Genomic DNA, 16,387 nt, shown 5'->3' with positions numbered 1-16,387 from the left:
TTAGTAATAGAAGAGAGAGAAAGATGAGAGAGGAGAGAGAGAGAGAGAGAGAGAGAGAGAGAGAGAGAGAGAGAGAGAGAGAGAAAAAATAAAAAAAAAAGAGGGCTATGCCTAAGGAATAACACCCAAGTTTGTCCTCTGGCCTCTACGCACAGGTGCACTTGCGCACACACACACACACACACACACACACACACAAACCCACAAAAGAAGATTCTTCATGATCTAGTTAACTCCTAAAAATCAATGAGGAGATGACAAATAACCCAATGGGAAATGGACAGAAGCTATACATGACCAGGCATGTCACAGAAGACAGCACATGAATGGCCAATAAATACATGAAAAGATGCTCAACCTCATTAATAATCAGGGAAATATAAATTTAAACCACCATGAAATTCCACTTTATACACAATAAATTGTATGCCAATGTTGGCAGGGACCGTGGAGCAACCCAAACTCTTTTAGACTTTGGTGGACATAAATATTAGCTAGAAAGTTAATTTAAAAAAACTCTTTCTTTTCTTTTTTTCTTTTTGGTGGTTCAGGGGATGAACAGAGTCCTACACATGCTAGGTGAGTGTTCTGACACTGAGCTACATCCCTAGCCCTTTTATTTTTCATTTTGAGACAGGATCTCACTAAATCGCCTAGTCTGGCCTTGAAAGTTTCCCTGTAGTCCTAGTAAGCCTTAAATTTTCAATTCCCCAGCCTCAGTCTCCCTAGTACCTAGGATGACAGGTCTGTGTCACAAGGCACTCTTTTCCTTAGTGCTAGAGATTAAACCCAGGGATTCAGAAATGCCATTGAGCCACACCCCCAGCTCAGCTACACATACATACCTTGAAGAAACTCTTCTCCACATATACCAGGAGACATGTATAGAAATGCTAAACGCAACACTATTTTTAGAGGCAAAAAACTGGGAACAAATCTAAATACTCAGCAATAGAGTCATTAATAAAGTATAGCCATCTACATCAGCATGGATCTATCTTAGAAACACAATATGTAATGAAAAAGAGTTAAGTGAAAGTCAGGCATGGTGGTGCACCTTTAATCTGAGCACTCAGGAGCCAGAGGTATGCAAATCTCTGTGAGTTCCAGGCCAGCCTGGTCTACATAGTGAGTTCCAGGACAGCTGGAGCTACAGGGAGACCCTGTCTCAAAAAGAAAAAAAAAAAAGAACCAGTTTCATTAAAACACTTTAAAACTTTGGGGGTTGGCAGGCTGGCCATGATAGGGTATGCCTACAATCCCAGTACTTGGGAGACAGAGGCAGAAAGATTACCACAAGTACACAGCCACTCAGACGGCATAGTGAGTTTCAGGCCAACCAGCAGACAAACACACACACCAAAGGGAAAAAAAAAAAATCCTGCTTTGTTTTGTGTGTGACAGGTTCTTCCTATGTAGCCCAGGATGGACTCAAACTCACGGTCCTCCTGCCTGCCTCTTTCCCCCTCACTCTCTACAGTGCTGGGGCTTGACCCTCAGTGCCTTATCCTTACTGGACAAACACTCTAGCACTGAGCTACATCCCCAATTCAGTGCAATATCTGTGCTACTAAACCTCTCACTGATTGCTTGATTCCTCCCTCAGAAGCAATCCTCTCTCTCTCTCTCTCTCTCTCTCTCTCTCTCTCTCTCTCTCTCTCCCTCTCCCTCTCTCTCAGTTTACTAATATCTTGAAGACCTTCTATCTAGGGAACTGACTTTAGCAGAGTGGAAAAGGCAACAGTCAGTGTCAGCATCTTAGGAGTCTGACCACGAAGTTGAAATTAACAATCACAAATGGGCTGAGAGTGTACCTCAGTGGTAGAATAATGCTTAGCATTCTTGAGGTCCAGGGTTCACTCCCCAGCACAAAAGCAAATTAATAATAATCACGAATAAAGTCGTTCTGAATGGGTGTGATGGTGCATGCCTTTAATCTCAGCACTTGAGAGGCAGAGGCAGACAGATGTCTGTGAGTTCAAGCCTAGCCCAGTCTACAGACAAGTTCCAGGCCAGCTGGGGCTATAGAGAGACCCTGTCTCAAAAAGACCAAAACAAAATAAGTAAAATAAAAACCAAATAGAGTTCTAAGAATCTTTATTAGAATGCAAAGATAGCACTAAAGTTGTAAAAGAATTTTGAGAAGTTAGCACTAGATAGATTATCCTTTTTTTTTCCAAATGGGGGGAAACTAGGGTGTTGAGAGATGAAGTAACTTGTGTAGTTACTCAGCTACTTAGTAGTATGGATGGACCTGAACTCCTAGTCTCCTTGCCTCCAAGTCAGGCATTCATTCTGTGCCATGTGCTTGGCACACATGCATCTAGCAAAATAGACTTCTCTCAAACCATCAGAATAAAAAACAAATTATGCAATATTCTGTTTGCAATATTTTTAATTGACAAATAATAATTGTGTATATGTATGGGATACAATGTGATGTTTTGATCTATGGATACATTCTAGAAAGATTCTACCCAGCTAATTAACATATCCATCATCCTACCAATTTATTTGTGTGTGTTGAGAACCTTAAAAATCTATTTTAGCAACCTTGGAATATCCAACACATTACATATGGTTCCTGCGCAGTGTAATAGATCACTAAAATTTATTTCTGCTGTCTAAATGAAACTTTGGACCCTTTGATCAAAATCTTCCCTTTCTCTATCTCTATCCCATTACTTGACAGCACTTTCTCTCTCTCTCTCTCTCTCTCTCTCTCTCTCTCTCTCTCTCTCTCTCTCTCTCTCCCTTTATGTTTCTTCCTGTGAATCCCTCTATCTGAGGTTCATATTGAACAGTAACGTGCCTGTATGGTTTTGATTTTTCTTCTCTAAACTACTGCTTCCCATTCAATGGCAAATACCTAGGAGCCAATCAAGACTCTTTCTTGGTGACCTTTGTGGAAAAGAACACAGGGATTTCGATATGAACCTCCCTCTTAGCCTACCAGTCAATTAAACCGAGCCTCTGGCCCCCTGAGGGTTGTTAACCAATCCAAGGAAAGGAAAGATCAGTTTCATTTCTCCGTCACTACTGTGCCAGGAGGCTGCTAACCAGTCAGAATCTGCCACTAGAAGTCATTAGAAAAACTGGCCAATCAGGCCAACCTTGTTACATGGCCTGGTAGGAAAAGAAAGGGACTGATTGGAAAGGATAGTTCTGGCTCCACACCCTTTCCTCCCTGGACTCCAGTTCACTCAGTGAAGGAAGGGTCCTTCCCCAAGCCTGTGGCTAAGAAGATCCTAGTCCCTCGAGCTAATCTTCTCTGGGATCACCCCTCCCTCGAATACCTCTATCCACTTTCTGTAGTCTCCCTGTCTGCTACTGATCTAATTTATTACTTCAAATCTAGTGGCAGGAGCCCTTAGGATTCTTACCCTCCCCATAGATCACTCATCAATATGTCAACCAACTGGTTTTGCATGATTTACGTAAGTGAAAAAGTTTTGTGATACTTGAATCGCTTTCAGGAGATACTGTGCGAGGAGGGCCTTGCTATCAACAGTCTCAGGGGAGCAGGGCAGAATTGAATTGCAATGATCCCAACTATAATAATACTGACGATAACGATAATGGTGATTACTGAACTCTTACGGAGTACCAAGTCCCTTGTTAAAAGCTTCACGTACAATATCCCAATATAGGCTGCAGAGTAAGCATTGTTATTATGCCCAATTTGCAAATGAGAAAAATGATTTAGAGGGGTTAAATAACTTGTCAAAGGTCACACGGCTATTTGGGAAGCCAGTTTTGTCTAATCTGAAGCCTGCCCCTGTTTGCGGATAAGGGGACCTCAGACATTACTGGCTGCAGTAACCTTTCGGAGGAACCAGGTTTAGCTCCTCACAGGCCCTTTTCTGATCCACTTTCTGGGATTTTGTTAGACATCTGAGATTCTCTAAATTGTCTCAAAGAACAGCTGCAACGCCATTTGGTGGCCCCTAAGAACTGTAGACTGTGCCCAGGCCGAGTGCGGAAAATAATTCGGTTTTGGCGGGCGTGGAGTGTCCCGGGTCCTCAAGGGATCAGCTCCTAAATCCTCGCTAGCCTATCGTTCTTCTCACTGCGACTTACACGTGCCTAGCACTGCTTAATACTTGGTAAATACCTGTTGATTGATTCCCAAAGATCTCAGTTCCGCCCCTGCCCGGGTCAAGAACTGGAGCTGGGGAGAGATTTGGGGATTTCAGGAGAACCTGTAAGCGTCCTAATCGAGCTGAAATCGAGGATTTAGGAAAGGCGGGAAGTCCCCCACCCTATTCTTCTCTCATTTCTCCTCACTCTTTCGCTCCCTTTCTGGAGCTCAGAGCCATAAAAATGCAGATGGAGGATCGGTGTGAAATAACGGGCCCATATAAATCCCTCTGCCGCCCGCCTGCAAGATGGATTGGCCGCATTGAAATTCCTCCGCGAGGATAATTAAACTCGGGGCCTCATCCGGGCAAAATTACATTCCTGTAATGGCGTCGCTCGGGGTCCCGGGAAATTGCTCCGTGGGCTTTCAGCGGCGGTTTTTATCGCCGGCCGGGGTGTGCCTGGCTGCGGCTCGCCTCTCCTCCGGGACCGTAAAGCTGCTGCCGTGATTTATCCTCCCCTTCTCCCAAATCCGATTAAATGGAGGAGCTTCGGGCCGGGGCGCCGCGGGGCCGGGAGCCGGGAGGGGGTGGCGGGAAGGACGGAGCCAAGGAGGGGAGGACAAACGGCCCCTCAGAGGGTGGCGGATTTGGCTTTATTTACAGCCGCGGCTTTCCTTTTATTTCTTTATGGGGGCTTGGTGAGCTTTTCCCGTCTTCCCCGGGCTGCGTTCAAGCACCTAGCCCCGACAGCTGGGGTGCGGAACCCGCGGCGCAGTGCCGCTCTCCTCCGGGAGGGTTTGGTCCAGCATGCAGACAAAGGCCTGCAAGGGGCCGGGGAGGGAGGGATGAGAGGGCACGCGAGAAGGCCGTGGCTTGGGGAGAGCCCCTCCTGGATGGACTACCCCTCCTAGCTTCGGAGCGGGCTTGGCAGGCAAACTGGTCGCACCCCTACTGAGGTCACAGGTGCCTGTTATCCCCAGTCGGCCCCAGAAATCAAAGGAGCTTAGGGTTATTTTTACCCCCTCTACCCCCTCTCTTCTGACACGCAGACGCTGTTTTTCTCGTGCTTATCAACGGAATAAGAAAACCCTAAAATGAGGCAAAAGCAGCATTTCACTATCAGCCCATCGGGCTGGTTCTCATCTCCCATCCAATGATGCCAGGGCCCCCAGGGTGACAAGAAGCCAGGAATCCCATGACTTTATTTTTCCTCCTGCTGCATTTTGGGCACTGAACCCCAACCCCACTATATGCTACACACAATTTCTGAGTTGGCTGTTGTCCTTTTTTTTTCCCAATGCAATTGCGCATGCTCGGAAAACACGTCCAAGATTCCCAAAGGCTTGTGCAAACCAAACGGCCCGCCACGTTGCGGATCGGCTTAGTCTGCAGAGCTTGGCTGCCTTCCGGCTCACGGTCGGCTCCTCCTGCAGCTTCTCGGCTCAAACGCCAGATGGAGCATCTGGCCCGATGCCGCCACACAGCAGGCAGGCGGCGCTGTGGCGTCCGGGCCGATCCCCTTCCTCACATCCGCTCTATCCACCGTGGAGCAACTCGTTAGTGCGGGTCACGCATGCGCAGAGCCTTCTTTCGCGCTTCCCGTGCCTCCGCCCCTCTCTGTCTTCTCTTCCCTGGGAGCAGGTAAGGCCTGGAGGCCTCGTGCCTTCTTTTCGCCGCCCAGGCGTGCGGAGCAGCCCCCCGTGTGCGGACGCGTGGCTGCCCTGACCTTGCCATCTCCCACCCTGGTCTTCTCACCCTCCCGGATGCCCATGTCCCCGCAGCCGCGAGGTGCCGGTGCCGCGTGCCGGTGACCTCTAACCACGCGGGCTTGGCGCCATCTTGGGTGTCTGGGGGGTGGGGGGGGGTTGGGGCTGGCGAAAGGCAAATCCTGGTGTGCATGGTTTCACTGGGCCTGACGCAGCCCTTTCGGACGCTCTTTGCTCACCGTCCGTGCCCTTCAACGTTGTCACAACCCCAGACTCTCCTCTCCTTTCTCTGCTTTCTTGTGTCATCCCGAGTTTACCTGCCTTGTATTCAACCTCAGGACCTCAGGCGCTGTGAAGCTAATTCACTTCCCAAAGTCACCAACCCCTCTAATCAGCATCCTTCAGTTCGAAAAGTAAACTGTAAACGTGGTTTTAAAAAAAACCCGTGCACAGACTCTGACTTGGGAAAGCCAGGGCAAAAGAGGGGCCTGTTTCTTTCGAAATGGTGGTTAGTTTCCCAGGACCTTTGTGTTTATAAAAGTTCTGGCATTCTGGTGAAAGTGGAAATCAGATCACAAAGGGTGGACTTAAAAAAAACAAAGGTTTCTGTTAGAGGCAGCAGGCCTAGAGGTGGGGAGAGGCCCAGCTTTAAGAGTTTGCACCTGCAAGGTTTCCTGACAAATGTTTATTCTTCAGCTTCTGCCATCAAGAGGCAAAAGGAGGTTTACAGATTGGAATGGTAAGGTTAGCACCCCTGTAAATGCGTCGGGGAGGAGGGTTTAGTCCTGCCATGGTGGCCCACACCTTTAGTCCCAGCAGAGGTATGCTAATCTCTTGAGTTCAAGACCAGCCTGGTCTACTGTAGCAAGTTCTAGGCCAGCTGGGGTTACAGGGAGACCCTGTCTCAAAAAGACCAAAAACACGGTGGTTTAGCTCAGATTCTGGAGAGTTCCTTTGCCCAGGTATAGGATATCCATTGCTTGAACCCTTCCCAAGGTTAGGTGACCATTGGAAAGATCCTTTGATTGTTGCTTCCTTAATTGACACTCTTTGGGCCTTATTACTTAACAGCAGACATTATACTCTTTACATATGTTAATTTGTAAATTACCAAACAGTTCTCATAAAGACTTATTTTCAATGTTTTATTCATGCGTATTAGTATATTGCCTGGGTAGGTGCGCCTGCCATGTGAGTGCTGGAAATCAAACCCAGGTCCTGTGCAAGAGCAGCCAGTGTTCTTAACCACTGAGTTGCCCTTTATTTATTTATTTTTTTTTTGAGACAGGTTCTCAGTATGTAGTCCTTGCTGGTCTGGAACTCAGAGATGACACCCACCTCTGCCTCCCAGAGTGCTGGGATTAAAGGTGTGCACCGCCACAACTGGCTACTTTTTTTTTTTTTTTTAGTTCAGTACACTGTAAGAGGAAAGTGGGCTGGGCTGTAACGAGAGCACTGCCATGACTACATTTTATAAATGATCATTTTAAGACTTAACTGCATTGGGATTGGTGGACATGCCTTTAATCCTAGCACTTGGGACTCAGAAGCCCAAAGATCTCTGGGAGTTCCAGGCCAGCTGGGGGCTAAGGGACACCCTATTTCTAAACCAAAAACAAACAAAAAGGCCCAGACCTCCCTTTTCTTTTAGTTTCTTGAGATAGTCTCCTCTCCATAAGTAGCCCAGGTTGACCTCAAACTCATGATCCTTTCCTTCTGCCTCAGTCTCCTCAGCGCTGGCATTACAGGGCATGTACCATGATGCCTGGCTCAGACCTCCCTGTATTCTTTGTGTATGCATGTGCGTGTATGTGCATATGTGCCAGAGATTGATGGCAGGAGTGGTTACTTTCCACCTTTATGTTTTGAGATAGGTCTTTTACAGGACCTGAACTCTCAATTTGACTAGACTGGCTAGCTAATGAGTTGCAGGGATCCACCTGTCCCTCTCCCTGGCACTTGGGGTTACCAGCTCAAACTAGTAGGCCCTGTTTTTTTTGGTTGGGGTCTGGCTGTAAAGAAATACTGTTTTTTTAACTCAAGAAAGCCTGAAGAGTTGGGCAGCAAATTTGGGTTAAAGTTACATAAAGGCAAAAATCAAAGTTTTAGAAAGGGCCAAATCACAGCACTCCAGGAAGCAGTGGCAGGCAGATCTCTTGAGCTCTGGGCCACCCAGAGCTACATGATGAAACTGTCTAAAAAGAGCTTTTTTTTTTTTTGATCTTTTTGAGACAGGGTCTCTCTGTAGCCCCAGCTGTCCTGAAACTCACTATGTAGACAGGCTGGCCTCCAACTCACAAAGTTCCGCCAGCCTCTGCCTCCCAAGTGCTGGGATTAAAAGTGTGTATCACCACACCCAGCGAGTTTTCTTTTTTTTATATAGAAAAACTTAGACATCCATCTATCTAAAAATAAGATTCACATTGTACCTTGGACAATTTGAGTATAGTTTCTTAAGGAAGACTGCAGGTCTACACCTTCATCATGTATCTCACCCTATGGAGTAGTAGAGCTTAACAGAAGAAAAGGCTGGCAGTGTGGCTCAGTGGTAGAGCACCTCATTAATAAATGCACAAAGGCCCTAGGTTATTTCCAGCACTGCCAAGAAAAAAAGTGAAATAGGAGTCAAAGTCCTAGCCCTACCATTGATATCAGTGTTAAAACCATGTTCTTACAGTTTTGTGTACTTTTAACTGAAAAGATAGTTGATTGGAAACTTACTTGAAATTCAGGGACCAGAGATCTTGACCAGGAAGATCTAAGGGAGAGCCCAAGAACATGCATTTAAAAAATAAATAAATTGTTATTGTGTGTGAGTGTATGATGTGTGTATGTAGGCATGCACTTGGAAGATGACTTTGAGAGTCGGTTCTTTCCTTCCATCCTGGGGCCCAGGAATCAGACTTGTATTGTCAGTTTTGCAGGGCAAGTGCTTTTACCCTCAGCCATCTTGCTGGCCCAATAGCATGTATTTTAAATACATACCACCTCTATTCCCAGGTAATTCTGGTTCAGGTGGGCTTCATGATCTTGAGGATACAAAGTCCAATAATCTTAGTGAAGTAGTGAACTAAGAGTTCACAGTTGTTGCTAATTAGAGTAGTGCCGGGTTCTTCGATGGTATTTTGAGGAGTCCAGGTAATTCAATAAAAAGATGGATGGAGGCTGTAGAGAAGGCTTAGTGGTTAAGAGTACTGGTTGCTCTTGTAGAAGACACAGGTTTGATTCCCAGCATCTACATGGCAGCTAACAACTGTCCTTAACTTCAGTTCCAGGGGAATTTGATACCCTCAGGACATGGGTGCACTTACATACATACAGCCAAAGCGCTCATATAACATGAATAAGAATTACAAAAGAAAAATATTATTGGAAAACTTCCAGTCTCTGTCTTCAAAAAGAAACTCCCAGAACTATAAGGATTCTAGTCTTTGGAGGCTAGGCTTTAAGCTTGAGTTCTCTTACCACCTCCCAAAAAACCCAACTCTAATCCTTTCTGTTTTTGAAACAAGGTCTCACTCTCTAGCCCAAGCTGTCCTTGACCTTGCAGCACTTCTCCCTCTGCCTCCTGAATGCTGGGATTATTGGTGTTAGGACTACCACATCCTGCTAAAATTCTAGTCTTTAAAAGACAACTTTTTTTAAAAAGCCCACACACTAAGGTCCAGAGAAGAGTTGCTTTTAACAAAGGGATATGGGTGGTGGGTATGACTCTGGGAACATTACTTTGACAACCCCAAATCATGAGACCATGGAAATGGTTAATAGCTCTTAAAGGAGGTAAAAAGTGACTCCTGTACAGGCCATGAGAAAGGCACTGATTTCAGGATTCTAATGTTATCTCTAGTGATGTTTTGAGATTAGTGACTCTGCTGTCTGGGCCAGCTAAGTTTCTAGAACGTTTTGGCTCCTAAGGATATAGTTAGTAAGGACAGTGTTTACAATACTGCTTCTGTTTCTAGCTCTCCTGCCTTGACCCCTGACCCCTGAAAATGTATGCCTGCTCCAAGTTCCTCTCTACCCGCTCCTTGGTGAGTATCAGCTTTTTCTGGGAGAATTTTAAAGGACACCCTGTTTTTTCCATTTAGAGAATCCCAGGGGTATCTAGCCTTTTGACATGACAACACGACATTGTCACATACAAGTTGTTTGGACCATGTACATAGCTATCCTAGAATGCATGCAGCCTGTTGGCCACAGTTAGACATGCCTGTTAGATGTGCTGGGGGAGGGTGCTGACAGGAAAAAGGGTGCTTGCCAGGCATTCCCCTGGCCCATATTTTTATACAGCTATGACCAAGATCATGTTACTCCTAATCGTGAAACTGTGTGTGTTCATGGTAAGCATATAGTCTGTTACATAGGTTGGACAGAGCATACATTGTATGTAGGATCTTATCTTGAGTGAGCCATAGCTAAGAGTTTGTTCTAGGAATGTACGCCTGGGGAAGAGAAGCTCAAGTACACACTGGAAAGGTGTTCAGCTCAGAAGCCACAGGTTGGTAGAGGCAGTTTATTGATGCCTAAGAAGAAGATGATGTTAGCCGGGCGTGGTGGCACACACCTTTAATCCCAGCATTTGGGAGGCAGAGGCAGGCAGATCTCTTGAGTTCAAGGCCAGCCTGGTCCACATAGTTCCAGGACAGCTGGGGCTACAGGGAGACCCTGTCTCAAAAAGACCCCCAAAAAAAAAGAGATTATGCTGTTAGCAGGTGCCACTTACTAAGCACTTACTGTATGCCTGACACTAAGTTTATCAGTTTGTATACTTCCCACTTAGTCCCCAGAACCCTGAAAGAGATTATTCCCATTTGATAGGTGAAGAAATAGGCTAAAAATGATTAGATAACTTACCCTCATATTGCCTACCTGACAGAAAGTTAAGATTTGAGGGCTAGAGATACAGCTCAGTGGTAGCGTGCCTAGCATACACAAGGCCCAGGGTTTAGTCTCCCAATACTTTAAAAAAATATATACTATTTTTATTTTTGTATATAAGTGTATTGTCACATGTATGTAAGTGCACCCATGTCACGCAGTGCCCATCGGAGTCAGAAGAAGGCATCAGATTCCCCTGGAACTGGAGTTAGAGTTGTTAGCCGTCTTGTGGGTGCTGGGAATTGAACCTGGGTCCTCGTCCTCTGCAAGTCAGTGCTCTTAACCACTGAGCCATCTCTCCAGCCCCGGGTCCCCAGTACTGTAAAAAAGGAAGAAAAAAAGCAGACACAATCACTTGCATCTGTAATTCCATCTGTATTTGGGAGGCTGAGGCAGGAAGGTTGGCACAAATTTGAAACTAGCTTAGGCTACAATGAGACCTTGTCTTAAGGAGAGGAAAAAGGAATATATATGTGTCTACTTCTGTCTTCAAAAGCCTGGCTATTCTACTCAGGAAGCAGAGGCAGGTGGATCTCCAGGCCAGCCTGGTCTATATAGTGAGTTCCAGGCCAGCTGGGGCTACAGGGAGACCCTGTCTCAAAAAGACAAGAAAAAGAAAAAGCCTGGCTGTTCTATTACTTGTTTTGGAGACACTGGCCTGGAGTTAGAAAAGGCTACCAGAAGGAAGTAAATTTTGGATCCCTTTGAACTGAAGTTACAGGCATTTGTGAGCAAGAGGTAAATTTTGAACATGGTTCTTAATGTCCACTTTCCAGAAGCATGTGTTCAGGGAAAGATCCCTAATCCGTTACTTCCTTCTTGTGGACTGACCATTACCAATAAGTATCTCGTTGAGCAAAGCAAATGCTCTGATTCTCAAGAGCTGTTAAAGAGTACAGCAGGGTGCGTAGCCTTTCACAGCCCTCAAAGAGGAAGCACATTTTCCTTCCTTAAAGCAAAGCCTGAGAAGCAAGAGGATGGTATGGTTGTCGGGTCTAAATTTTCTGAAGCCAGGCATCCTGCTGCATGCCTGCACTAGGGAGGCTGAGGCAGGAGGCTTGTTTGAGCCCAGGGGATCAGGGGCAGCTTAGGCAACACAGCAAGACTTTGTTTTGGGGTTTTTTGAGACCTGGTCTCACTGTGTAGTCTTGGATGGCATTGCATGAATCCTCCTGTTTTAGCCTCTCAAGCATTGGGGTTACTTGTGTGCACCACTTTACCCAGCTATTATTAGTCTTAGTCATCCTTTCTTGCTGTCTCTCTCTCAGATTTTTTTTTTTAATTATGCGTAATTTGCTAAAAGAGTAATCCAAGATTCTGATTACGTTTGAAAGTGGAAGGAGGATCAGAGAACATCCTACCTGCTGAAGTAATGACTTGGCATGGTTCTGAAGATCCCCTCCAGCCTGCCTTGACCTTCCTGCCCTTGTCATCCCACTAGGTGCAGAGCACCTCCCAGCTACTGAGTCGACCTCTATCTGCGGTGGTGTTGAACCGACCAGAGACATTGGCAGATGCGGTACCTTGAGTTGTGGAGGGGTGGGACTATGGTTTGGGGGTGAGGGGTAAAGAGGGTTACCTGCCAGAAGAGTAGGGGGGGTTGCTGAAGACATTTACTTACCACAGACTGAAATTCAGGAAGGCCATTGGCATTACATGGAGATGGAGGCAATTAATACTGTGTATATTAGTGTTTGCCACTGGCAGTTCGTGCCTATGTGCCACTGTTAACTTACAGTACTTGGCCTCCTCTACTGACTAGGTCCCAAGCACCAAAAATAGGCTAGGGCCCCAGACTTAATACTTCTAGACCATACCTGAATCATGGAAGCATTTGAACTCCACCTCCTGCATTTAAAGATTCTCTTAGGGGGCTGGAGAGATGGCTCAGCGGTTAAGAACACTGGATGTTCTTGCAGAAGATACAGGTTTGATTCCCAGCACCTATATGGCAGCTAATAACTGTCCATTACTCCACTTCCAGGGGATCCGACAGCCTCTTCTGACCTCCACAGGCATTGCGTGACATAGGTGCACTTAACTACATGCGGGCAATACATACACATAAAATAAAAATTTAAAAAATTCTCTTGGCCATCATTTTAGGGAGGTTTCCAGGAAATTGAATGATTTTCCATTGAAGGAAGAACATCTTACTTGACAGCATTGCCTTTGGAAGTGGTAGAAATGTTTCTTAAACAAAACCTTGCCTTCTCCCTGCCTCTTCTTCACAGAGCCTCAGCAGCTTGGCAGTCCCACGTCCCCGGACCTCACTCATCCCTACCTGCAGCTTCCAAACCAGCGCCATATTGAGGGACATCGACACAGCAGCCAAGTTCATTGGGGCTGGGGCTGCCACCGTTGGGGTGGCTGGCTCTGGGGCTGGGATTGGGACTGTGTTTGGGAGCCTCATCATTGGTTATGCCAGGTAAGGTTACTTGAGCCCTCCTTGGCTAGAATCTGCAACCAAAGGTCAGGGTCTACAGCGGCACAATCCTGTCCAGTAGCCACTAGCTTCGTATCGTCATTTAATTAATTAAAACTATGAACTAGGGGGCTGGAGAGATGACTCAGTAGGTGAAGGCACTTGCTGCCAAGCTTGACACCCTGAGTTCAATCTCCGGGCTCAGGAAAAAGAGAGAATGGACTCCTACAAGTTGTCCTCAGACTTCCATGTTTATGGTGGTATACATGTGAGTGCAAACATATATATATATATACACCTAAATAAGTAAATAAACAAATGTAATTTAAATATTTATTTTTGTGGTAGGGTCTCATATTGTCCTGGCTAGCCTGGATCTCAAGAGATCTACCTGCCTCTGCCTCCTGAGTGCTGGGATTAAAGGCACACATCAGCAAGCCAGGCCTAAAAAAAATTAGGGCAAGGAGGAAGCTAGAGAGATGACTCAGTGGTTAAGAGTATATACTACTCTACCAGATGACCCAAGTTCATTTCTCAGCACCCATGCCTAGTTCCAGGGGATCCAATGCCTCTGACCTCTTCAGAAGCCCACACTTATGTGCACAAGCTTCATACACACACACACAGAAACACATAAATTTTTTATAACTTTTTTTTTTTTTTCTGGTCTTTTTTTTTGAGACAGGGTCTCCCTGTAGCCCCAACTGTCCTGGAACTCACTGTGTAGACCAGGCTGGCCTTGAACTCACAGAGATTTGCCTGCCTCTGCCTCCCAAGTGCTGGGATTAAAGGCCTGCGCCACCACGCCCAGCCAAAATATACATAAATTTTTAAAAATCCTTTTAATTTAAAATAAAATACTACAAACTAGGTGTGATGGCATAGACCTATAATCTCAACACTTGGGAGGTAACGTCAGAAGATCAAGAGTTCCAGGTCAGCCTGGGTTACATAGTGGGGGCCAGGCCAGGCTAGGCTACATGAGACTGTCCCAACATAAAACTGAGGTTTTCAGTTCCTTATTCATACAATTTCAGGCACTTAGGACCACATGTGGCCAAGCACTGCCATATTTAACAATGCAGATATAGCACATTTATGCCATGGAACAGCTATTGAATAGCCTTAGCATAGAACAGGGGCTAGCAATTTAAGCCTGAGAACTATATTTAGACCACAATCTGGTTTTCTGTGGTTGAACTAAAAGTAAAAATGGCTTTTACTTTTGTTTTATATATTTTTGTCTTTTTGAAACGGGGTCTCCTTGTAGCCTCAGCTGGCCTGGATCTCACAGAGATCCTCTTGCCTCTGCCTCCCAAGTGCTGTGACACCATGCCCAGCTTATATACAAAGTTAACATGCTTGCTATTCAGAAAAAAAATTGAGGCAACAGAGATCGGTCTGTATGTGGCACACAAATCCTAAAATAACTATTTGGCCCTTAACATAAAGTTTCCCATTCCTGGTCTAGAGCTCGTTCAGTATAGTGACTTTATTGCTGTTTTCCCCATCCCTGGGAGTTCCCTCTGTTGCTCCTGGGACAGCTGCCTTCACAGCCAGCCCCACTGGTCCCTGACACCTGGAATTGTTTAGTTCCTACCGTTTCTAGACAAGTCACTATAGAACTAAATTAATCCTCTAGAGAACAGCAAGCTCTCTTAACGTCTGGGGAAATAGGGTTATTTTTCAGTATCTGTATTAAACAAACAGCCTGACTACTTCTGTGTTCACAATTCTGTTGATCTACCTTAGCCATAAGACTTCCACGGGTGCCAGAGGAAGGGAAATGCAAAATATATATTTGTATTATGTAATACAAAGTTGGGGCTCCTTTGCCCTATTTTGATTGTTATAAACACCAAGACCTCCCTCAGCATCTTAAAGCCTAAAGTCTCTCGCTATTTTCAAATGAGCACAGAAAGTCAGCCTTTGGAGTCTCCTGCCCTCTTAGTGTCGCCTTCATTGTCCCATAAAGCCATCAGACCCCGAGAATATGATCCAGAGCCTATCTTAGAGAATGAAGGGGAAACTACACAGCATTTAAAATTCTCCACCTGCAGTTTTGTTCTGTGTCCTGTGGGGGTTCTGCTGTTCTAGAAGAACCCTGCCACTTTGGGTACCCCTTTACCCTGTTGTGGCCCTTAATGTTAAGTATCCAAGACTGTTGGTTTTTTGATATTTTGTTTGTTTGTTTGTTTTGAGATAGGATCTTACTCTTGTCACTCTGGCTGGCCTGTACTCACAGAGATCTACCTGCCTCTGCTTCCTGAGTAGTGGGACTAAAGGTGTGTGCTCCCACACCTGGCTCAGGCCTATAGTTTCAAGTTACTGTGATGGTAGGAGTGTTCCACTGGAGGAGGTAATGTTTGTACATGGGCCATGTAGTTTTTAGATTGTCCACTCCTACCTTGTGTATGCCCTTTTGAAACCTTAATGCAAGAATCTGGGTGTGATTGGGATCACCCTAAACCATTCCTTTATATATGAGCTTGAAGGAAATTCTCCCAGATGTCTACCTTATGTGTTTGGCCTTTTCTTTATGTGGACTAGAAGTTTATTTTTTTCCCCTCTTTTTCCAGGAACCCTTCTCTGAAGCAACAGCTCTTCTCCTATGCAATTCTGGGCTTTGCCCTCTCGGAGGCCATGGGGCTCTTTTGCCTAATGGTGGCCTTTCTGATCCTCTTCGCCATGTGAAACAGCAGCTGTCTCCACCTCCCATAGTTGTTTCTCCCATGTCTTGTCTGCCCTGTATGTTCCTTTTCCTGTACCTCCCCAGGAAATCTGGGGAAAGTGGTTGGCTCAGGGTTTGACAGAGAGAAGACAAATAAATACTGTATTAATAAGATGTTTCTGGAGTCTCCTGTATATATTTCTTTTCCACTGTTGGCTGAGTGCCTGGGTGAAAGTACAAGGCTTGGTGGGTAGTGATGGTTCTAAACTCAACAGGGGTCTGGCTACGTTCATTCTTTAATTCTCTGTTTCAAGAAAATGTTATTCAAAACAGCTATCCTTTTAATAATTATCACTAGGTCTAATCACTTGCCTTGGAGGATTGAGGTCAGTAGCCACTTACAGTACTGGCTTAAAATGATTACTAATAGGTTTTGGTTACCTATCACTGCCACTATCCTGGCTCAGGCCACATTGTCACCCATCTGGTCTACTGTGAACTTCTTAACTGGCTGCCTGCCTCAGTCTCTTCCCTCTAGCATTTCCTTCTACTGACTGCCAAGTAAATCCTCCTTTAAGGACAGGGCCGATTTTGTCATTTAACAATTCAAAAACAACTTTCACAC

General features: G+C 45.6%; 1 protein-coding gene across 2 annotated transcripts; it reads left to right on the top strand.

The window, feature by feature from the left end:
• The first annotated feature begins 5,577 nt into the window (after positions 1–5,577).
• On the top strand, positions 5,578–15,940 carry Atp5mc2 (ATP synthase membrane subunit c locus 2). Of its 2 annotated transcripts, XM_008838865.3 has the most exons (5): positions 5,587–5,723; positions 9,751–9,819; positions 12,108–12,185; positions 12,901–13,094; positions 15,671–15,936. In XM_008838865.3, the coding sequence occupies exons 2-5, from the start codon at positions 9,781–9,783 to the stop codon at positions 15,783–15,785; spliced, it is 426 nt and encodes a 141-aa protein (XP_008837087.1). In that variant the 5' UTR covers positions 5,587–5,723; positions 9,751–9,780; the 3' UTR covers positions 15,786–15,936. The 2 variants fall into 2 exon arrangements, with proteins under 2 accessions (XP_017655110.1, XP_008837087.1); XM_017799621.2 differs by lacking the exon at positions 12,108–12,185 and having other exon boundaries at positions 5,578–5,723; positions 15,671–15,940.
• The last annotated feature ends 447 nt before the right edge of the window (positions 15,941–16,387 follow it).

Source organism: Nannospalax galili, unplaced genomic scaffold, assembly GCF_000622305.1.
Source record: "Nannospalax galili isolate Female #2095 unplaced genomic scaffold, S.galili_v1.0 scaffold251, whole genome shotgun sequence".
Classification (NCBI taxonomy): Eukaryota; Metazoa; Chordata; class Mammalia; order Rodentia; family Spalacidae; genus Nannospalax; species Nannospalax galili.
Note: the sequence above shows the minus strand (reverse complement) of the source record. Positions and strands in the feature narration are given on the sequence as shown.